The 24,296-nt window shown below is 43.2% G+C and overlaps 2 protein-coding genes across 2 annotated transcripts in view; both read right to left on the bottom strand.

Moving 5' to 3' along the window:
- The window catches only part of LOC141176191 (uncharacterized), a 183,913-nt gene extending 181,582 nt beyond the window's left edge, over positions 1-2,331 (bottom strand). Inside the window, exons 1-3 of the mRNA XM_073660184.1 lie at positions 2,184-2,331; positions 2,003-2,100; positions 1,726-1,816 (exon numbers count right to left, since the gene is read on the bottom strand). Coding sequence (XP_073516285.1) covers positions 1,726-1,816; positions 2,003-2,100; positions 2,184-2,316 — 322 coding nt within the window. The 5' untranslated portion in view covers positions 2,317-2,331. The remainder of the gene's footprint in view (positions 1-1,725; positions 1,817-2,002; positions 2,101-2,183) is intronic.
- Positions 2,332-2,345: 14 nt separating this feature from the next.
- LOC141176190 (oocyte zinc finger protein XlCOF29-like) overlaps positions 2,346-24,296 on the bottom strand; it is a 434,978-nt gene continuing 413,027 nt past the window's right edge. Inside the window, exons 2-3 of the mRNA XM_073660183.1 lie at positions 2,700-2,849; positions 2,346-2,570 (exon numbers count right to left, since the gene is read on the bottom strand). Coding sequence (XP_073516284.1) covers positions 2,346-2,570; positions 2,700-2,792 — 318 coding nt within the window. The 5' untranslated portion in view covers positions 2,793-2,849. The remainder of the gene's footprint in view (positions 2,571-2,699; positions 2,850-24,296) is intronic.

The raw sequence follows: 24,296 nt of genomic DNA, 5'->3' as shown, positions 1-24,296 counted from the left end.
ACCCTCGCGTGATACACATTTTATCCAACAGTAATAATAATAATAATAATAATTTTTATTTATATAGACCAGCACAACAGTAAAGGCTATCTGTGCCTGTAACAATGCCAAAGAGGAATAAGTTGCAGAACATGGTCAAGGGGCACTTAAGTGACCATCCGTGCGTCCTTTCTGACACTTCAGTTCCCTTTAATTATTGGGTGTCTAAGCTAAACACTTGGCCGACCTCTCCTTATATGCCTTGGAGGTGCTGGCCTGCCCGGCTGCTAGTGTGGTGTCTGAGCGTGTTTTCAGTGCCGCTGGGGCAATCATCACTGATAGGCGCACACGCCTCACCACGGAGAATGCAGACAGACTTACTCTGATTAAATTCAAAAAGGACTGGATATCTCCACAGTTTGTAATCCCTCCAGATGAGAGCAAGCCAACCTAAATTCACCAAAAATGCAGATTCATGCTACTGCTGTTAACGTCAACCCCTTCCCATAAGAACCCGTTTCCTTCCTTCGTCAACCATGACTCAGCCCATAGGGCTAATTTTTACAAACTCTATGCAGATTGTGCAGTGGACAAACCAGGACAGTATTCCTACTCCAGCCTAACTACTATTTGTGATTGGAGGCCCTTGGGATGACGGCTTCCTGCGTCAACCATGATTCAGCCCATAGGGCTAATTTTTACAAACCCTATGCAGAATGTGCAGTGGACAAACCAGGACAGTATTCCTACTCCAGCCTAACTACTATTTGTGATTGGTGGCCCTTGGGATGGTGGCTTCCAAAATAGTGGTTAAAATGGCCTGGTGCGTGCTTTATAGCAGGCGGTAGGAAAAGTTTGGACTACTGCTTTGTGTAGGGCACAAAATGCTTTTTTAAGTGGACTAATATGGACAAAAGGCAGGCTGACACCCCAAAATAGCGGTTAAAATGGGCTGGTGCATGCTTCTTTTGTAGCAGGCAGTAGGAAATGTTTGGACTACTGCTTTGCGTAGGGCACCAAACACCTTTTTAAGTGGACTAATGTGGACTGCAGAAGCCAGGCTCTGACCCCTAAAACAGCAGGGAAAATAGACCGATGCTAAAAAAAAAGGCAGCACAAAATGCTAGTTCTGTGTGTGCTGGAAAAATATTGCTTTGCCTCTGACAAGAGCTGTTTTAAGATGGACACTGAAAGAACACTAGCTAATACACTCCCTACCTAATACACAATCTCTCCCTCCCTGTTCTCTGATTTTGTTGTGTGCCTTCAGCTCTGAAAAGAGCTATTTTTTGATGGTATTATGGAGCTAGTGAGCGGCTCCTTTAAACACAAAACTAGTATACACTGCAGGCAGCCCTTAAAAGGGCTTTTGTTTTATCAAGAGGCCTAAGCACTCTCCCTAGAAGCTCAGCGATCTTACCATAGGCTATTACAACATAGGCTCCAGATGCAATGTGCACAAAATGGCGGCGGTAGGGCTTAAATGGACCCCATGACGCTGGGCAGCCAGCCAATCACAGTAATGCCACAACCAAGATGTCTGCGGCATTACTGTGATTGGTTAAGAAGCCCAGCATGTTTAGTGGCAGCAGAGAAGGCGCCAAAACTGCAGGGCGGGACATCCGAATATAGCGAGGCGAGTACACAAATACTCGCAGAATAACGAGTAACCCGAATACCGTACTATCAGTGTGAAAAGCGAATATTAACAAATACACTCGCTCGTTACTAGTGGTTACTACTCACCTGGGTAGTCATATGTAGGAATCTCCTCCTTACACCACTCATCACCCCATACATATGTCTCTGTAGTATTAATATGGGTCTGATCTTCACCCTGAAACAAATATTGTAAAAGTCACAGACAGATGGAGAAGTCCCATCTATGATCAGCTCTAATCCTGCCATCTCCACCGTCCTCATTACACAAGTATAAAACACATAATACTGGTGGATAAAACAAGACCATCACAGCCGTCTACACATCATAGGGGAGATCTCATGACACCTTCTCTCCATCTACCTGATGATCCTGAGGAACATTGGGATCTTCTTGTTTACAGGCATGTTGAAGAAGAGGACGGGGACATCTGTCTGGTGTTGTCCTCTTACTGGATAGATCTGGAGGAAACACATACAGGGACTGAATTAATTCTTTACATACAGATAATTATAGGCCGTGTGTATTTAGTCCTGTCTCTTACGTGGAGATGTGAGGGGCTGGGGAACCTCCATCATGACGTCCTTGTACAGATCTTTGTGTCCTTCTAAATACTCCCACTCCTCCATGGAGAAATAGACAGCGACATCCTGACATCTTATAGGAACCTGACACATACAATGATACAGTCATCCCCCCGATCCCTTCATAGCGTTACTGTATAATGTCCCAGCATTCCCAGCTGTGTCACCTCTCCAGTCAGCAGCTCAATCATCTTGTAGGTGAGTTCTAGGATCTTCTGGTCATTGATGTCCTCATGTATCAGGGGGTGAGATGGAGCCCCGGTGATTGGGCTCTGTGGTCTTCCCCATCCCTCAGACACAGGGGCCTGACAGCGCCCACTAGAGGTCTTCTTCACTATTGTGTAATGCTGGTTATGGAGAGACAAATTATTAAATCTCACTACAGACATTTCCAGAGTCCTCACCTCTCAAGTTCTGTCCATCTGTAACTCCCATAGATAAGAATGAGGTAATGTGACGTCATCAGAATCTCTCACCTCTCCAGTAAGTCGGAAGAGGATCTCTAGGGTGAGGCACAATATCCTCTCCGCCATCTTGTCTCTGTCCATACCCATCTTTGATGGGTCCATAAGGAAAATTCTCTTAAATAGAAGATCTTCACTGAGAGCATCCGATATTGTAGGGACCTGAATGAGAAGATGATTAGCCAATGTAACATCATAAAAATACTGTGTAATTACACAATTACTGGAGATAATAAGGGAAAACATATGAGGAGATATATCATTTTACAGTATTTAGTTTTCTTCTTTACATCTAGTAATAAAACCTATATATTTTAGGCCACAGACAACAAGCAGTTTCTTCCTTGGAGTCTGTAGCTGAACTCGTTTCTCAAAGACTCATCTTCCATAATGCTAATTCTCATCTCATTTACCGACACTGCAGTCGGCATTAGCAATACTGCAGGAGATATTCATTACACGTGACATGAGAAATAATTACTTCATGAATAGGACGACATCTTCATCTTCTACTACGGCTGTAGAAAGATATTTGGCTAGAGTGCTTTACTGACTACATCTCCACCGGTCGTCTATATGAATGTTTTCCGTCTTCCCCGGACTGTAATCTTCTATCACGTTAGATCTCATGTCTGATTCACACACAGAAGTTTGAGGCTTTCACACATGGTAAGGTTTTTAATATTATACAGAGTAGGACTATCTCGAATGGGTGCACCTTGCTATGGTGGGATAGCTTTCATGCTATTTTTGATCAAAAACAGTGTTGATAAGAACCCTAATTTATTTAAATGCACTTTTGCTTTTTATTTATTTATTTACAGTAGGGTTTATGATAATTTTTCTTTATAGTTTTTTTCTGATTTATGGCCATAGTAAACATGCGTCTATGTGCTGCATGGATATCAATTTAAACCAAGCTCAAAATCTGTGTTTTTTCACGGGCACCATAGTGGCCGTATGGGCCGACGCTATGGATGATACACCCCTAACTATCCAACTATCATTTGGTAAAAATCTCATAGGTCCTGGATTCATTAGTACCTGCACCAAGAATGGGGCTAAGTGAGTATTTATTAAAGGGAATCCACTTAAACGACTACCCCACGGCTGATTAAAGGGAATCTGTCACTCACTGGGACTTATCTGACCTCTAATATGGGCATACAGGTGATAGAAATGTGAATCTATACTTACCTGTATGGCCCATATTAGAGGTCTGTTTGCTGTGAAAAGGCTTTTTATTCAGTGAAGATTCCGATGCTTGCGGGCCGGGAAGAAATGCCCTGTGACGTGTAGTCACCATGTCCAGGTCCCGCGCACTTCACTTCTTGCGGAAGGCACAGTGGTACTGTGTACTAGGCAATCATAGTGCTGCAGGGATCTTGTGCACAGGCACTGGCGAGTCATGGTGACTTCCCGGCGCCTGGGCACAAGATCCCTTCAGTACTATAACTGCTTAGTACACAGTACAAGTTCGTCACTACCGTAAAAAGCGCGCAGTCGTGGGATCTGGACATGGTGACTGCACGTCACAGGGCACTGTGACGTGCAGGGGAGGTGGGAAATATTTTAATTAACACAGTAGGCGAGGATTTCTTCCCGTCCCCCGGCTAGCAAGCATTGGAATCTTCACTGAATTAAGAGCCATGTCACAGCAAACAGACCTCTAATATGAGGCATAGATGTATAGATTCACATTGCTATCACCTGTATGCCCATAGTAGAGGTCAGATAAGTCCCAGGGGGTGACAGATTCCCTTTAATCAGCTGTGGGGTAGTCATAAAACCAGATACATATCAAGGTATTGTAAGGTGGCTAGTGGTCGCATAGTCGATGGGAGGCATGTGTCACAGAAATGGCTGGTCTCTGTGATGTAACCCGGAGTGTTTCTCTAGGGCACATAAGCACTAAGAGGATTGTTCGGTGCACCTGGGAGCCGGGTTACGGGTAGCTAGGAGAGAATGGGCGGGTCCAGCTACCCACATACCTCACCTCTGGGTGTGGTTAACAGCCTATAAAATGAAGGTTGTTGTTTGGCACATGGTCTGTGTGTTTGGAGGGAGAAGGCCTCCTGTGTATGTTTGTCTTCAGACCAAGCCAGGATACTAGAAGCTACCCCAGCTTGTGTGGCACACAGGCCTGGCTGAGCAGAGACCTGCTAAGGACATTTACTTTGTTTGCCTGATCTAAAGGCTGTTTGCTTTTCTGTTTGGCTTCTGGGTTTATGAAGCAATAAACCCACATGAACTTTTAAAGGAACATGCCTCATATTTTCCTCCCGTCGCATCCAAGTGAGTAAAACCCCTACTATATGTATAAAGAAAAGGGTATGGTACTCAGAGAATGTTTCAATAATCCACCTCAACGCAATTCCCCCAACAGGTTCATCAGGAGGCTTGATACTGGGATGATAATTCATGATGTTCAGCATAGTGTGCCTAATAGCCAGGTGTCCATGTTTAAATAGCCCAATTCATCCAAAACCCCTCCCAGACTAGGAGGTCCATTCCCATTCCTAGAGGTGAATTGTCACAGGATATACAGAATGGAGTCTGTCTACAATAATGTACTGCACCTACGCTACTTCTCATGAGCTAGAGGACCGATAATGTCCATCCCCTAGTGTGCATGTTGGGAAGTGACGTGCTTTACACTGAAATGCTAGATAAACTGATTGCGGCCAAGCCACTCATACCTGTGACTGCGCATGGCCGTAGTTATAATTCCACACCGGAGTGCATCTAGGATCATTGTCCACGATTGCGCATGCCCAGATGTCTGCACTCCACACCGGAGCACATATGATATTGGATTGCATTCCACCAACAGAAAAATCCTATCTCTGAGATCAGCGTCATGGGAGACTAAAAACAAGTATTGCACATCCTCCCATCATGCAATAGGCATGTAGATCTACTTTATCACTACAGAAAATATGGGATGGTGGCCCACAGTAAATTCCTAAATGGTCAAATTTAACCCCCATTACATAATTAGACATACACAAGGAACACCACACTTGTTAGTTACTTAATAGTATAAGTGGGATATAACTGATAAGAAATAATTCTGATATAGAAGCTCAGATCTCTTGATGAAGTAAAACAATATGTGAACCTCATTCACAGGGACTTGAGTAGAAATGGGTAGAGTATAAAATCCAAAAATGTAATCCAGAATGGGGCTGTATTCATACAAAACAGGCATAGGAAATTTGTTCATTCAGTCCCTTAGGGGCTAGTGAATCCAGTCTGGAAATCCACTCACTTTCCTTTTTGACTATACATGTATTGAGATCACCTCCTCTCACATTGGGTTTAACCATCTCAATGATGCAAAAGGAGATGTCTCTTGTTTCACCTCAATGTGCACTGTTCATGTGTCTCACTAATGGGGTGTCCCAACCATGGTGTATTTTGCCCAAATGCCCCCCACCTTCCTCCTATACTAACTCTTGGTCGTGCATACATAATCTAGGGGACAGGTGCATGTGGCCACATATAAAAGTCCTGAGGTTTTACAGTTGGAATAATCCCTCTGGAAAAAGATTTTACCTGTAGAGGAACTCGAGAAATATTTACATGGTCTCATCCAATTACATATACAACTTTCTCGGGGTTCTTCTATCCAGCCAAGTCCACTTGGGTGCAGGTTTTTATCGAAAATATGCACTAAACAGTCCCTAATTGACCAACCCTTTCTGAAACTTATTGTGGGAGTAGATCCCACAGCACCCTCAGGTCCAGGTCGGCCAGGGTTTTCTGAGGATATTAAAGATATGGTCACTCTGATTCTTTTAAGTTCCTATTACTCGTGTTATCCCATCTTTTTCTTGCTCTCTTGGTTAGCTATAGAGGAATGTCTGTCTCTCCCGATTTTCTGCAAACAATGGTACGGAATCCAAAATGTACTGTTGGTACCCTTTTTTCATGAATCTGGTGTTCATGTCTATTGCCTGTATATTAAAATCTGTGACATTAGAGCAGTCTCTTCTCAACCGTAAAAATTGGCCCTTGGATATTGCTTTTTTTTAAGGAGGATGGGGTGGTGACTATCCCACTTCAATAGTTTATTAGTGCTTGCAGGTTTTTGATAGATGAGTGTCCCTATGGTCTTATCCCGTACTTTCTTGATTGGTACATTCAGGAAAGGCAACTGGTAATAGTTGAATTCTGATATAAATCTCAGGCCCACTCTATTGACGTTGAGTTCCCTAACAAATTCAATAAACTTTTCACTCGTCCCTGACCAGATTAGAAAAATTTTGTGAATATATCTATACCATACCCCAATATATGGATGCCACCACTTATGATCATCCCTGAATATTGTGGTTTCCTCCCACCAGCACAGGAATAGATTAGCATACGAGGGGGCACAGGGGCTCCCCATCGCAGTACCCCTGAGCTGGTGGAAGTACTTCCTGTCAAAAAGAAAGAAGTTATGAGTAAGAGTGAATTTTAGAAGATCCTCCATGAAGTCATTATGTCTGCTACACTCTATTGATCTCGATTTCAAGAAACGTCTTGCTCCTCTGATACCATCCTCATGCGGTATATTACTGTACAAAGCCTCGATATCTAGTAAGGCCAGCTCCCCTACATGCCTGTATACATGCTCGAGGGTATACATGGAGGGGAGCAGGAAAAGGGAAAACCAACTCCAGAGGGATTATTCCACATGTAAAACCTCAGGTGGTACTGGGGGAACATTATACTGTGGGGGGCATCATACACACTGCATAAGGGGCATAATGGGGGCATTACACTGTGTGGGGCACCATACATACTGCATAAGGGGCATAATGGGGGCATTACACTGTGTGGGGCATCATACACACTGCATAAGGGGCATAATGGGGGCATTACACTGTGTGGGGCACCATACATACTGCATAAGGGGCATAATGGGGACATTACACTGTGTGGGGGCATCATACATACTGTATAAGTAGCATAATGGGGGCATTACACTTGTGGGGGCATCATACATCCTGCATAAGGGGCATAATGGGGGCATTACACTGTGGGGCCAGTAAAGGGGCCCTGTACTATGAGAACAATATGTTTCCTCCCTTCTTGTCTCCATAGTTGGGTCGTATGTATCTATTACAGGAAACAGAACAAAAACCTTATGATTCTTATAAAGGGGCAACACAAGACCCAAAAAGAGTCTCTGTGCTGAAGGTGTTAATGCCCCCTGCGCCCAGTAATGGGGAATCTCCACATACCTCCACCTGCAGAGCCGCCACCACATATATGGCTGCTCTGTGCGCACAGGACCTGTGATGAGGTCACAGGAGGGGAGGAGTCAGGGGTCACATGATCAGGGGCCTCAGTGGATGCAGGACTCTGCTGTGCTGGTTGTCATGGTGCTGGATGAGCTGAAGTTTATGTGTGGGGTCAGGAGGGGTTTACAGTGTGGATGTAGCAGAGCCGCGTGTGTACGAGGTGTACGGAGCAGAGTCGCGTGTGTAGGAGGTGTACGGAGCAGAGCCGCGTGTGTACGAGGTGTACGGAGCAGAGCCGTGTGTGTACGAGGTGTACGGAGCAGAGCCGCGTGTGTACGAGGTGTACGGAGCGGAGCCGCGTGTGTACGAGGTGTACGGAGCTGAGCCGCGTGTGTACGAGGTGTACGGAGCAGAGCCGCGTGTGTACGAGGTGTACGGAGCGGAGCCGCGTGTGTACGAGGTGTACGGAGCTGAGCCGCGTGTGTACGAGGTGTACGGAGCGGAGGCGCACGTGTACGGAGTGGAGGCGCGCTTGTACGAGGTGTGCGGAGCGGAGCCGCGTGTGTACGAGGTGTACGGAGCGGAGCCGCATGTGTACGAGGTGTACGGGGCGGAGCCGCGTGTGTACGAGGTGTACGGAGTGGAGGTGCGCATGTACGAGGTGTACGGAGCGGAGCCGCGTGTGTACGAGGTGTACGGGGCGGAGCCGCGCGTGTACGAGGTGTACGGAGCGGAGGTGCGCATGTACGAGGTGTGCGGAGCCATGTGTTTGAGGTGTATGGAGCGGAGCCGTGTGTACGAGGTGTGAGGAGCCATGTGTTTGAGGTGTACAGAGTGGAGGTGTACGCTTGTACGAGGTGTGCGGAGCGGAGGCGCGCATGTACGAGGTGTGCGGAGCCATGTGTTTGAGGTGTATGGAGCGGAGCCGTGTGTACGGAGCGGAGCCGCGTGTGTACGATGTGTGAGGAGCTGCCCACTTACTAAAGACTATGATACTTTTCCATCACTGTTACAAATATAACGCTTACATTGGAGTAAGAGTACAGTGAGGATGGGACGGAAAGCAATATTGAATTGTGTGGATAAAACAAAAGCTTGTTTAAGGTTTATTCAAAAGTGGTTACAAAATAAGGAAAAAAATAGTTGATAGCACAGAAAGAAGTATCAGGTTATAAGAGAGAAAACAACATTCATAAGTTGTTAAGTATACAGCATGAGATGGTCCGTGGTGGAGATTCTCAAGGTATGAGACAGCTGCCCATTCATGTCTGGCTCTCCTTATATACCATCTCGCCTCATAGACATACATTGGAGATTATTTTTACAGTTTCATAACCCAATATCGCGACTTTCTGGTATATTAGTAACTTCTACCATGTTAGAACAAAACTAGTAACTCATGGAATATGCCTTTTGGCTACGTGCACAATTACTTTATGTTGGTATATTTTAAACATATGGCTAGTGACCTTTAAGGATCATTAGTTATCTCCAAATAACCCATATTGACAAGAGCCCTATAGGTTTGACATACAGAACAGGTGTCTCTGCCAAGATCTTCAAAATAACCCCTCAGTCTCGCTCTAAAAATGTTTAAAACTGAATATGGTTCGAACCAGAGCTTCAAAGTTTCTTATTATGTATTTATTTTATCATTAGAGATTAATATTTTACAGTCCCCCCTGATTATGATTTAAGAAATATCATAATCAATCCTAAACTCATTCTCTCACCATTCGTATCACATTCATTCTTTATTCTGATAACCTTGTATCAACTCCTGTATTGAACGTCATCTGAGTTCCCAAAAGCTTCTAAATTAAAAATAAAGACCATCTTCCTTTTTCATTTCTGTCTTTATCTTTTAATATATTTTCTTAATTTTACACATAAAAATCTGATAAAAAATGCACAGCAAGATCAAAATAAATATGATTATGATTGGATTTGTTAATACGCTTCCTGCAGCCATTTTTGCTGAAGACTGTGACCAACTAGTTACTGATCTTCCTAGATTTTTCCACCAAGATGAGCCTGACATACTTGTCCATTCATGTTCAATATCATTTAAATGGCCTTGGTCATGTCTGAATACAATTTCAGCTTCTTTTAGTTGTTTTGTTAACAAATTTAACAAACCTTTGTCTTTATCTCATTTGTCCACATATCCCAAGGGAAATTATATACACTGCTCAAAAAAATAAAGGGAACACTCAAATAACACATCCTAGATCTGAATGAATGAAATATTCTCATTGAATACTTTGTTCTGTACAAAGTTGAAGGTGCTGACAACAAAATCACACAAAAATCATCAATGGAAATCAAATTTATTAACCAATGGAGGCCTGGATTTGGAGTCACCCCCAAAATTAAAGTAGTAAAACACACTACAGGCTGATCCAACTTTGATGTAACGACCTTAAAACAAGTCAAAATGAGGCTCAGTATTCTGTGTGGCCTCCACGTGCATGTATGACCTCTCTACAACACGTGGGCATGCTCCTGATGAGGTTGCGGATGGTCTCCTGTGGGATCTCCTCCCAGATCTGGACTAAAGCATCCGCCAACTCCTGGACAGTCTGTGGTGCAACGTGACATTGGTGGATGGAGAGACATGATGTCCCAGATGTGCTCAATTGGATTCAGGTGTGGGGAACGGGCGGGCCAGTCCATAGCTTCAATGCCTTCATCTTGCAGGAACTGCTGAAACACTCCAGCCACATGAGGTCTGGCATTGTCCTGCATTAGGAGGAACCCAGGGCCAACCGCACCAGCATATGGTCTCACAAGGGGTCTGAGGATCTCATCTCGGTACCTAATGGCAGTCAGGCTACCTCTGGCGAGCACATGGAGGGCTGTAAGTCCTTCCAAAGAAATGCCATCCCACAGCATTACTGACCCACTGCCAAACCGGTCATGCTGAAGGATGTTGCAAGCAGCAGATCACTCTCTACAGCGTCTCCAGACTCTGTCACGTCTGTCACATGTGCTCAGTGTGAACCTGCTTTCATCTGTGAAGAGCACAGAGCGCCAGTTGATACTTTGCTAATCCTGGTGTTGTGTTCTGTGGCAAATGCCAAGCGTCCTGCACGGTGTTAGGCTGTGAGTGCAACACCCATCTGTGGACATCGGGCCCTCATACCACCCTCATGGAGTCGGTTTCTAACCGTTTTTGCAGACACATGCACATTTGTGGCCTGCTGGAGGTCATTTTGCAGGGTTCTGGCAGTGCTCCTCCTGTTCCTCCTTGCACAAAGGCGGAGGTAGCAGTCCTGCTGCTGGGTTGTTGCCCTCCTACGGCCCCTTCCACATCTCCTGGTGTACAGGCCTGTCTCCTGGTAGCGCCTCCAGCCTCTGGACATTAAGCTGACAGACAGAGCAAACCTTCTTGCCACAGTTCGCATTGATGTGCCATCCTGGATGAGCTGCACTACCTGAGCAACTTCTGTGGATTGTAGAGTCCGTCTCGTGCTATCACGAGTGTGAAAGCACAACCAACATTCAAAAATGACCAAAACATCAGCCAGAAAGCATTGGTACTGAGATGTGGTCTGTGGTCCCCACCTGCAGAACCACTCCTTTATTGAGGGTGTCTTGATAATTGCCCATAATTTCCATCTATTGTCTATTCCATTTGCACAACAGCATGTGAAATTGATTGTCAATCAGTGTTGCTTCCTAAGTGGACAGTTTGATTTCACAGAAGTTTGATTTACTTGGAGTTATATTCCGTTGTTTAAGTGTTCCCTTTATTTTTTTGAGCAGTGTATTTGTGACAAACTGAACTGTATAGGAAGGATTTTCAGATTTCTTGTCCCTATTGACGTAATATTAATACTTCCTTCTTGGAGATAGGTTTATATTGTACGGAGGGAAGTGTGAAAACTATGGTCAGATTTTCAGCATGTACACAAGATGAGAAGAATACAGAAAAAACTTCTTTTTCTGACATAACTTGGAAACAAATTTTGTTTGAGCTTATTGGAGTCACCAAGTCATGTATCGTTTGCACATTCTCAACTCTGGCATGACATGAGGTATGATTATGGAAACACAAGTTATAAATGACTTTATCCTGTCCAGGTAGACACATTACCTTAGAAACGAAATGTAAGTATGAAGAAATGTCTAATTGTCCAGTGTTGGTACCATCAAATGCAAAATCTGTGTACTGTAATAGATAATATAGTAATTGTGTATTACTAACAGGAATGCCCAGAACAGTAATATGAACCATGGTTTCTTCTCTTCCCGATATTGGGATTAGTGTTCCTATACAAATGTTCTGTTCACATCCTAACCACTTATTTACCCACAAATCTGTGTGATTTAACGCAAAATTATATTCTGTAGGCAAATTTCACATTATTCCTAAAGGTGTAATTCTACTTTGCAATGCCTGTGCAATCATTTTCAGATTGGTGGAGTATTCAATCTGAATTTCTAGACATGCTCTGGCCACTTGGGATTCCTGTTCACTTTCTATTAGAGCTAAAGTAGCATCTTGTAGATGTGACACTGAAGATCCCAACACAGCAGCCGTGTTCAAAACCATCTTCTCAAGGAGTTGATGCAAACTTTTCAAATTTTTTACTCCTTTGCCTCCAATATACCCAATATTTTCTAAATCTGATTTAAGTGTATGTATGTCGGATGTCCATAGTGTTAATTAAACTTCCCACTGTTCCTAATCCCCCCAAAATACCTTCTAATATCCCCCTCTTACTTCTAACCTGTGTTGACGTTCTTCTCCCAAACCATTGTTCTATTCCCATTTCCATGTTAATGAGATGTGATTGACACTGGGGATATCTGGATAAGATTTTCCAACTGGACATGTTAAAAGTCCAGACCATAGTCATCAACACTCCATCCCTTAATAGAGGTTTAGATTGGAATTGATTGATTTGGAAAGGAGTAGATGGTTGAAACCTTGTCTGTGTACATACATTATCTACTGCTGACCAAACATTTACATCTTTACATTGTTTGTAATTATTTTTACTTAAAACACAACATTGGTAAAGTCCCGAATCCTTAGGAGATGGATTATCTAGAGAAAAATCAAAATTCTTATGCAACCATCTCACATTCCCGTATTGACTTCTATGTATAACATTTGTTGGACCATTTGAAAAACTTCCCAAAAATATTTTGTTTCTGGTCCATGTTAACAAAGACTCGGGAGGTAACTCTAACCTTGTGTTGCATTTCAATAAAAGAGACGACATATTTTCTTGACTATGTACTGCTTGTGGTGCAACCCTTACTTCTGGAGCGATAGTATTTGTTACTGTAAAAACTACAGATACTTGTACTGATTCTCTGGTTAGCTGGAAGTTCCATGTTTTTACCCAATCTTCATCTCCTTCTGTAATAGAAAGTAATGAAGGATAAAAAATTTCCCCAAAAGTTGTGTCTTTAACATAATCTCTGTTTCGGATGTTCTAACTGTCCCTTTTGCGAGCATATCATTAGGAATATCACTCGACCACACAGCTTTCTCTTCACCTCTTATCTCTATATTCCAGTATAACACATCTGTAGGATTACATTCCCATATTCCTGTCATGCCATGTGATACATAATGTATCTAATAATGTATCTAATCTCCTTGTAATTGTGTAAATTTAGACTTAGATCCTATGGCAGCATGTAATATTAAGTGTCGTGTATGAAGTGTAGCTTAATTCAGCATTTTACATCATAACCCATGCAAATGTTCCCAGTAATATCTACTGAATCGTCCGGTTTGTCTTCATCTATTAGATTTTGTATACTTGATCCTCTTGGTTTCCGTGAATGTAAAGTTCCTTTGATATGTCCATTCACTTCACTAGTATTTGTTCCATGATATAAAATGTCTTCTGTGTAGATCAGAATTGAAATAGTACAAAGTAGCAGAAATGTGGTTCCCATCAGATAGTAGCTTTTCCTGGGAAACCTTTTCTTTTCTTGAAGGATTGGTGTTGAATCCCTTCCATCAAGGACATGGTATTCCGTATTCCAGCTCTTATTGGAATCCATTTCTTCCTAAAAGAAATGCAGTATCATTATTTTGCAATATACAATTTGCATTGATCAACGTGTACCCACAATTTTTGTTGTCTGCGGATATTTTTAACCATGTTGGATGCTGGTTGCACTAGGATCATAACTTGTCCCATGGTGTCGATTATTTCAAAGGGACCCTCCCAGTTACTTTCCCAAGGTCCACTCTTCCTGAGAGATTTAATCATGACTAGAGCCCCTTTTTTGAATTTGGATTCATATGGTGGCTCCATCCTCTGCATTCATGTGGAAGAAAGGTTTTCAAGTTTTCCTGCAACAATTGCAACCATTTGGACCTTGGAACAGCATCTTTTTGAGGTGTGGACAAAAATGGTTCATGTGGGAAAATCAGTGGCATTTTCCTTCCTGTCAATAGTTCAAAAGGAGTAAATGAAGTTGTGGAGGAAGTTGTTCCTCTAACACTCAACAGTACAAAAGGCATCCACCCAAGTATTACCTTTGTCCAATAACATTTTGGCAATTCTGGATTTTATTGTCCTATTCATCCTTTCCACAATACCAGCAGACTGTGGATGGGAAGGTACATGAAACTATTGTACCCCTAGAATAGTACAAACTGCTCGCATGATTCTTCCTGTGAAGTGACTTCCTCGATCAGAGGTAATCTTTCTTGGGATCCCCCAAGTACAAAAGACACGATTAACTAATGCTCTAGCTATAGACAAAGCATCATCTTTCTTGACAGGTAAAATTTCAACCCATTTAGAAAAAACATCTACTACAACCAATGCATACCTGAGACCATTTTTACCTGATGGTAATGAACCAATATAGTCTATTTGTAACGTAGACCATGGACCATCTGCAGGTGCGGTTCGCAGTATTGGCGATTTCTGTCCTTTTTGTCTTGGATTAATTTGGGCACAAATGAGGCATGATTGAATAATATTTCATACAGTCTCTTCCATCTTTTCCCAGTAAAATCTCTCTGAGAATGCCTAACAATTTCTGTTGGCCCAAATGACCCAAGCTGTCATGATTATATCTCGTGAACTCATCCTGTAGATGTTTTGGTACAACAGGATGCAAGTCCCCATTTAGGTCATGACACAAAACCCGGGAAGCAACAAGAGTTGTATCTTTTTCTTGTTCTTCCGCAAAAGAAGGGATATGCGTGTCTGTTCTTTGAACTGCTGAAACCTCGAGAGGTTCAGGCTCAAACACTTCTATCAGGGCTGCCTCTTTGGCTAGCATATCTGCAGTTGCATTTCCAACAGATCATCATCATCAGACTTTTTATGGGCATGAACTTTGACAATTGCAAAACCGTTAGGGGTTTTTGAAGCTATCTCAAAAATTGTTTTCAGTGTGTCACTATGTACAAGAGTCTTGTTAGAAGAATCTACATAGCCTCTTTTTTCCAAAACTGACAGGTAATCTGTCAATGATCTCACAACATAGGAGCTATCACTGTAGATTACAATGGGACACTGATCTTCAGCCTCATTCAGCTGTAGCACCATTTTTACTGCTTCTAGTTCTGCCCTCTGAGCTGAAAATGACTCAGTAACTTTTGTTTTACCACCTGTCTTCTTGTGGGATAAAAAATGGCATATCCTGTATAATAGTGCCCTTCTGAATAGAATCTGGAACCATCTACAAAGACTGCTTCATCTGTTACCTCTGCCTACCGTCTGAAAAGTGATGGAATTGGATCCTGAAAAGAATGGAGACAATCATGAGTTTGCCCTTCATATTGCATCAACTGAGGAAGAACATATTTGGCCTTATAATCTACCTCAATTTGATTGGAAGACAATGACAGTAACTAATGGGCAAATCTCTGATGTGGGATACCTGGGATATTTTTCTCAAAGAGAAGCTTTAGTGTAGAATGAGGAGTTTGCAGAATGATTTGGTTGAAACCAACAATGTGTTCAGTTGCTTTGACTGCAAAGTAGACGCCTACCAAGTGTCTTGCACAAATTTCAAAACCTCTTTCTACAGATGAGAGAAGCTTAGAAAAATAGCCCAAAATTCTCCACTCTTCTCCCTGCAATTGTAACAGAACAGCAGACACCGCTGTTTCTGATGTGGGAACTTGCAAAGCAAATGGAGCTGAAGGATCTACTGTGGACAAAGCAGGTGAATTCTGTAAATTCATTTTCAATTGTTCAAATGAGGTTTGTTGTTCACCATCCCAAGGACCAAAGTAATCATTATTTTCACCTTTCAAAAGTTCATACAAAAGGCCTGGCCTTATCAGCAAAATTCTCAATGAAATCCCTAGAATAGTTTACAAGACCCAAAAAATGTCGCAATGCCTTGTGTGTGGTTGGGATTGGGAGAGAAGTGATCGCCTCTATTCTTTCCTGCAATGGCGGTCTTTTTCCTGGACTCAACAATACTCCCAGAAACCTGACCTCGGTCTGCATCAATTTGACCTTTTTAGTGTTAAATTTCAACCCTGCGTCATACAACAGTTCAAACAATTCTGTCAAAAGAGAAACGTGTAACTCTTTATCCTCAGTAGACAACAAAATATCATCCACATATAGCAGTATGCAATCAGGCCTAGAGAATCTGGATAATACCTTTACCAACGCCCGATGAAAAACACTAGGTGACAAATGTGCTCCTTGATGTAACCTGCAAAACAGATATTGTTCATCCAAGAAAGTGAATGCAAACTTGTACTGACAGCTCTTTTCAAGAGGTATACTGAAAAAACATTACTGATGTCTAGTACAGAGAAATATTTTGCCTTTGCATTTAGCCTTGCCATCATATCTTGAGTATCAGCAACAATGGGAGCAACATTGGGAGTATGTTTATTAAACATCCCCAAATCCAATATCATTCGATATCTACCATCAGATTTCAATACACACCATAAAGGATTGCTACTTACAGAGTTAGCCTTAGGTATGACACCTTGAGCTAGCAATTCCTGTATGATCTTATACATAGAACCAATTGAATCTGGAGGCAATTTATACTGACGCTGTGGAGGAGGATCACGTCCTTCTACATTCACAATTACATCCTTCATTGTACCCACCTCATTCCTGAACTGAGCCCAAAGAGAAGGAAAACATTGTACAATTTCAGTCTGTCCCTCATCACCACCAGTTTCAGGCCACAAATGATCTGATGACACAAAACATCATTCAAGCAAATACTTCCAACATGGCTATATTCACTAGGGCCAATGACTACAGGTTTACGTCCATTAGAATCTTTCCAGATCACTTGATTCCCTAGATCAATTACCCATCCAAATTTCTGCATAAAATCTATGGCAAGTATATTTTCAGAATCACGACAATGCCAAATGTCAATTCCTGTTTTGAAAGAACAAAGTATTTCCAACATAACATTGGGAACGAGCTTAGCTTTTGTTTTTCCTTTTCAGCTGAATCCGATAATATTACAACTTGGAGATTCTGGTTTTACCATCAACTCAAGGATAGTAACACTTAATTGCGCCCCTGTATCAATAAGAAACACAGCACTTTGTTCTGCCAAAATCACATTGAGAAATTGTCTTCCACATTCATCCAATGTAACTCGAGTCACAAATTCCAATGGATGGGGTGTGGGAGCATTCTTTGCTAGTCAGAGAGATGGAGATGGGAGCAGACCAGTGTGTCTTTTAAAAGCACTGTCCCTGCAATTTGACTCCTTCACTGTCATCTCTCTGATCTGTCTGATTAATGGAGCATACTGTGACTGTGTTTGTGTATTGTCAGTGTGAGGGGATGTGGGAGAATGGAATGGAGGGGCGGAAGGTTTGTTGGATGATTTTGGAATAAGTCAGTTTCCCCTTCCAAGCTTACCTGTTCCCGATGTACCTGCCTCTGATTCTGCTCTCAAAAATTTTCTGCATTGACACTTTAAGTGTCCAGGTATACCACAAAAATAACAATTAATATTGCTCCTCTGTGTGATATTTTTACCTCTATGTTCAGTGTAATCTCTGTTCCTGGATGTTAATGTGGGTTTAGGTTTTGTTTGAGTTTTCTCTGATGTCAGCTGTCTATCTTTTTCCTCATGAACTACAGCTATTTTTGCCTTGACCTGGTTCCGCTTCATGGATCTCCTAATTTTGTCGATAAAAGTTGTTGCCTCCTGCAATGATGTCTGAACACTAGCCAAATGCACTGAAACAGGATCTAGATACTTGAATTTTGTTACATACAATTTGATCATCAATGTTGGTTCCTCATTAGACCCAACAGGCATCACCATTCTATAGGCCTGTTCAAATTTGACCAAAAAAGCAAACGGGTCATCATGGATACTCGCACTCAAATGATGCAAAATGTCAAGAGAGGGCATGTCTCCTGTGGTAAATAATAGCAATTGTCTAAGTCTGTCTTCTTTTGTAGTATGTATCAGTTCATTATCCTCATTTAATCTGTGTGTGGTCTGTAATCTTTTTGCCATATGTGAGGGTAACCATACTCTGAATGTCTTGTCTTTTTTGTTCATCATTAAGATTGAATTTATCTTTATTAGATTCAAAAATGTCGGCATTATCAAAATCATCCATCTTCTCATTGTACTTTGGAATGTCTTACAATTTTCATTAATTGATCGTGTATTTTAAGATTGATTCGTGCTACTCTGTCATGTAATTTTTTCCTTTGTAATTCATTTCCCTGTAAACCTTCTCCTGAAACATCTGGATTTTGTGTGTCTGGTACAAATGATGTGGAGGTATTATCTTCACTTTTACTATTGGATCTTGTATGAACAGAAACCTTTTTTATGTCTTGGTGTAATTTGGACAATAACTCTGTCCGAGTATCAATTTGATCCTCCAATTGTTCAATATGTTCTGCCAAAATCAAACAATTTGGACAATCAAAGTAATCCCCGTCAGCGTCTTGTGTCTCAGTATGACTGGTCTCTTGTGTGTCCACCTGTTTTTTCGAAGACTAAATTATTGTACACACGGACCATATGCATCACATTTTGAAGTTTTCTCTAACTTTTTTACAGAGAGAAACCTTTTATCAATACTAAGATTCTCTGCTTCACATTGGCTATACAAATAGACCATAATTGTGCATCTGTAAGACTATGAACAAACTTAAACTATATGTTACTTTTCTTAGAATAGTCAAGAATAAAATCCATTTCTCACCTAAGGAATGGCTTTTCCCCTCCTGGATTGATTCAACCGTCAATGGATGGTCCTTTGTGGCTTTTCTGAGTTCCGCAGACCTCCACGTGGTTGTATGCTTTGGAAACACACTCCTCACCGTCCTGTAGATTCCATTTGATCTTTGTGAATATGTGGAATTCTTGATACTTGGACAACAGGTTTTTGGTGTTTTTTTTTTAGCAAAAACTCTCCTCCCCCCATAGAAGTGACCCCGCTCAGTCCACTTCTATGGGAGCAGTGGTGTAAGGTGTAACCCCGCTCAGTCCACTTCTATGGGAGCAGTGGTGTCATGTGTGACCCCGCTCCGTCCACTTCTATTTGAGCAGTGATGTCATGTGTGACCCCGCTCCCTCCACTTCTATGGGAGTAGTGGTGTCATGTGTGACCCCGCTCCATCCACTTCTATGGGAGCAGTGGTGTAATGTGTGATCCCTCTCCGTCCACTTCTATGGGAGCAGTGGTGTAATGTGTGACCCCTCTCCGTCCACTTCTATGGGAGCAGTGGTGTAATGTGTGACCCCGCTCCGTCCACTTCTATAGGAGCAGTGGTGTAAGGTGTGGCCCTGCTCCATACATTACAAACTGTGTATCTAATCCCATCCTGTATGATACACTCTGCTGAGTTCAATATCTAATCCCATAATGTGATATACTACACTTAGTCCTGTATCTAATAGCAGCATGTGTTACTCTAAGCGTATCTAATCGCGCATGTGATGCAGTCCACATATCTAACCCCAGTTTATGATACAGCGAGCAGCACCATCTATCAGGATCAGCTCTGCCGGCCGTCCTCAGTGACACTGTACTTGTCAGTATCGCTGGCGGTCACCAACAAAATGTGCGATACTCCCCAGACCGGTGTATTTAATCTCGTCATCGTGTGCGCTATGCCCCGGACCGGGGTATCTAATTCCGTCATCGTGTGCGATACGCCCTGGACTGGTGTATCTAATTCCATCATGTGATACACTACACTGAGCCCTATATCTAGATATGTGTAGTGTATCATGTGCTGTGAATAATCCCAGTGTGTGTAACACTCCGCGTATTGTTATGGTAAATATTTATACTTTGCTTTGATTATTATTTTAGACAATTAAATCTATCTACCGTATTTTTCGGACTATAAGACGCACCAGAACATAAGAAGCACCCCATATTTTAGGGTGGAATATAGAAAAAAATATTTTTTATAAGATGGGGGTCCATCTTACAGTCTGAATAGGTATTGTATCTTACCTGGGGGGCAGTGGAGAGAGGGTCACAGGAGGCAGGGTCCCTCAGGAAGTCAACGGCTGCAGCAGAAGAGGTCAGATGCGGTGGAGCCGGTGCCGGGCCAGGGCCTGTGCCTGGCTGAGGCCCTTAGCCTGGCCGGTTCCTGTGCTGGGGCCTGTGGCTGAGGCCTCTGGCTGGGGCTGAGGCCTCTGGCTAGGGCTGATGCCTCTGGCTGGGGCTGAGGCCTCTATATGGGGCTGAGGCCTCTGGCTGGGGCTGAGGCCTCTGGCTGGGGCTGAGGCCTCTATAAGGGGCTGAGTCCTCTGGCTGAGTCTGAGGCCGGGGCCTCGGGTTGGGGCCTGTACCGGATTGAGCCCGGGGCCCTGGACTGGGGCCTGTACCATGCTGAGACCGGGACCTCTAGGTTTTTCAAAGTAGCCACCTTTTGCTTTGATGACTGCTTTGCACACTCTTGGCATTCTCTTGATGAGATTCAAGAGGTAGTCACCGGAAATGGTTTTCACTTCACAGGTGTGCCCTGTCAGGTTTAATAAGTGTGATTTATTGCCTTATAAATGGGGTTGGGACCATCAGTTGTGTTGTGCAGAAGTCTGGTGGATACACAGCTGATAGTCCTACTGAATAGACTGTTAGAATTTGTATTATGGCAAGAAAAAATCAGCTAAGTAAAGAAAAACGAGTGGCCATCATTACTTTAAGAAATGAAGGTCAGTCAGTCCGAAAAATTGGGAAAACTTAGAAAGTGTTCCCAAGTGCAGTTGCAAAAACCATCAAGTGCTACAAAGAAACTGGCTCACATGAGGACCGCACCAGGAAAGGAAGACCAAGAGTCACCTCTGCTTCTGAGGATAAGTTTATCCGAGTCACCAGCCTCAGAAATCGCAGGTTAACAGCAGCTCAGATTAGAGACCAGGTCAATGCCACACAGAGTTCTAGCAGCAGACACATCTCTTCAACAACTGTTAAGAGGAGACTTTGTGAAGCAGGCCTTCATGGTAAAATAGCTGCTAGGAAACCACTGCTAAGGACAGGCAACAAGCAGAAGAGACTTGTTTGGGTTAAAGAACACAAGGAATGGACATTAGACCAGTGGAAATCTGTGCTTTGGTCTGATGAGTCCAAATTTGAGATCTTTGGTTCCAACCACCGTGTCTTTGTGCGATGCAGAAAAGGTGAACGGATGGACTCTACATGCCTGGTTCCCACCGTGAAGCATGGAGGAGGAGGTATGATGGTGTAGGGGTGCTTTGCTGGTGACACTATTGGGGATTTATTCATAATTGAAGGCATACTGAACCAGCATGGCTACCACAGCATCTTGCAGCGGCATGCTATTCCATCCGGTTTGCGTTTAGTTGGACCATCATTTATTTTTCAACAGGACAATGACCCCAAACACACCTCCAGGCTGTGTAAGGGCTATTTGACCAAGAAAGAGAGTGATGGGGTGCTACGCCAGATGACCTGGCCTCCACAGTCACCAGACCTGAACCCAATCGAGATGGTTTGGGGTGGGCTGGACCGCAGAGTGAAGGCAAAAGGGCCAACAAGTGCTAAGCATCTCTGGGAACTCCTTCAAGATTGTTGGAAGACCATTTCCTGTGACTACCTCTTGAAGCTCATCAAGAGAATGCCAAGAGTGTGCAAAGCAGTCATCAAAGCAAAAGGTGGCTACTTTGAAGAACCTAGAATATAAGACATATTTTCAGTTGTTTCACACTTTTTTGTTAAGTATATAATTCCACATGTGTTAATTCATAGTTTTGATGCCTTCAGTGTGAATGTACAATTTTCATAGTCATGAAAATAACGAAAAATCTTTAAATGAGAAGGTGTGTCCAAACTTTTGGTCTGTACTGTAGATATATAGTAAATTAGTGCCTCCCAATTTAGTTTGGCTATATAATTTACCATGCAAATAGAGAGTGTGTCTGAAACTCTTAACACGTCAGGATGACAATCAAAATGTCAGATATTAAAAGTAAAACACCCCTGTAGTTTGTGTTCTAAACAGGCATAATTTAAAATAATAATAATATTCCTAATGGGATTTGAACCATAATACTGCAGTTTCAGAGGCTGATGCCTTACCATTGAGCTATCCAGTCAAGTGATAGTAACTGGCAGCTTTACTTGTCTTATGAGATTCACCATGAAAATACTCACGGTGACAAAAAGTCATTGTGATTCTGATTTGAAGAAAATCACACATCAGACTCACACATCAAAATCAAACATCATTTGAATTTGGCTTGCTTGCAGTCTGTGCATAAGTCCCAATGAGTTTTATTATTATTACAGTTGTAAAAGTCACTTGTCAAAGTCACTTGTCAAAATCACTTGTCAGAATCTCTTGTCAGACAGGGTATTTAGCCTCAAACTGACATCATTCTGAGGTTTGATTTTGATATCTGATCATGTCCTAAAATGGACACTGTACTACAGAGACCCCTGTACGGAAATATTAGGGCTCCAGCGACATCAAATCTATTATACAGAGAATAGCGCTATCTCCATAGCTCTGTACACAAGGACATAGAGACCAGACAAAGTCCTCATATTCAGGCAGCTTCTATTTTACTCCAACCCTCTTTATAAGAACAAGATCAGAATCTCATTATACCGAGCAGAGAAGCTCCAGGGACAAAGACCCCGTCTGCTCCTAACACGCTGGGGGTCTCATTTGTGGCCCCAGCGTTTCTTGTACAATAAATCCCTTTCTCATCCAGTCCTGTAGTAATGACTTTGTTATCAGGTTTTGTAGGAGGGTTCGTCTGACTCCATCATATGTTATCAATATCTGTGCGAGAAACAAGAGACGTCCAAGTGTCTCGCCCAGGGGAAGATATGGGGGAAACTCGGTACCCAGGCCTTTACCTTCTGTGGGATGTCACGGCAGTCGGCTCCCGGGCCCGTACCCTGGGGTCACTCTTTAAAGGGGGAAGTTATTTATAGGGGAATTGGTGGTTTTTGGAATTTAGAGTTCGGGACGCCACCTGTGGTTCCTGGTAACGGATACCAGCACTGCTTCAGACCGCCGGGGGTGATGGGATGGCAGCTGAGTTGTTTCTGCTCCCCACAGGCGTAGCGGGTCCCCTGGGACAGGGTTAATGGAAGGGATGCAGGTGAGAGGTGGCCCAGTCAGGTCAGGGGAGAATGATCGACACGCACACAGGGGTTTGCTTCAGTACCTTTACTGGTGTAGACAGCAGGTATGGTCCAGGGTACTTGGTAGGAAGGGTTCACTTCTGGACTCTCCCCAGTGAGTGGGTATAAGGCCTCCTGATCCGTTTCTTCCTCTCTCTGAAGCTTCTGACCCGCCTGGAACTGGGCCTAGCTTCTGTACTGTTCACTCTTTCACCTGTCTGCTTGGTGGTAAGAACTTTCCTCCACTATCCCTGGACGCTGGGGCCTTCGTGGTTCCTAGTTCTTTAGATTTTTGTAGCTTCAGGTTGACCAGGGGTCTGGAACCCTCCTGGCATACCGGTTGTTCCTACTGGGCGTAGAGGACCCTGTAGGCACGGACCCAGTGTCTGGCTTGTATTCTGGGGTGAGCCTCAGATGCTCCTCTGCCCCCTTATCACTTCTCTCTCCTTGCCTCCGGCCACACTCGAGGCCCCAGGCTTCAGCACGTGCTTTGGGCCTTCACTTGCCCTCAGCACAGCAGCTGACAGAAGCTGCTTCTTCACTGAGCACAATCTCTGCTCACTAACTAACTAACTAACTAACTCCACCCTCCAGTATATATCCCTAACAGGCTCCCTCTGGTGGTATGAGGTGGAAGGGTGGAGGTGTCTGTGTGTAATGAGGGCCTCTTGTGGAGAGGTCCATCCATGCCCCTTTTGGGTCCTGTGGTACCTGTGAATAGCAGGGTGCCACACAAGCGCAGTTTTTTTGAATGTCCAGTGTCAGTTCTTCTCCCGTCTAATAAAGAGCCGTGGTGTCTCC

Source organism: Phyllobates terribilis, unplaced genomic scaffold (genome assembly GCF_046119375.1).
Source record: "Phyllobates terribilis strain yellow unplaced genomic scaffold, ASM4611937v1 Scaffold_17__1_contigs__length_24005725, whole genome shotgun sequence".
NCBI lineage: Eukaryota > Metazoa > Chordata > Amphibia > Anura > Dendrobatidae > Phyllobates > Phyllobates terribilis.
This window is presented reverse-complemented; position numbering and strand designations above follow the sequence as displayed.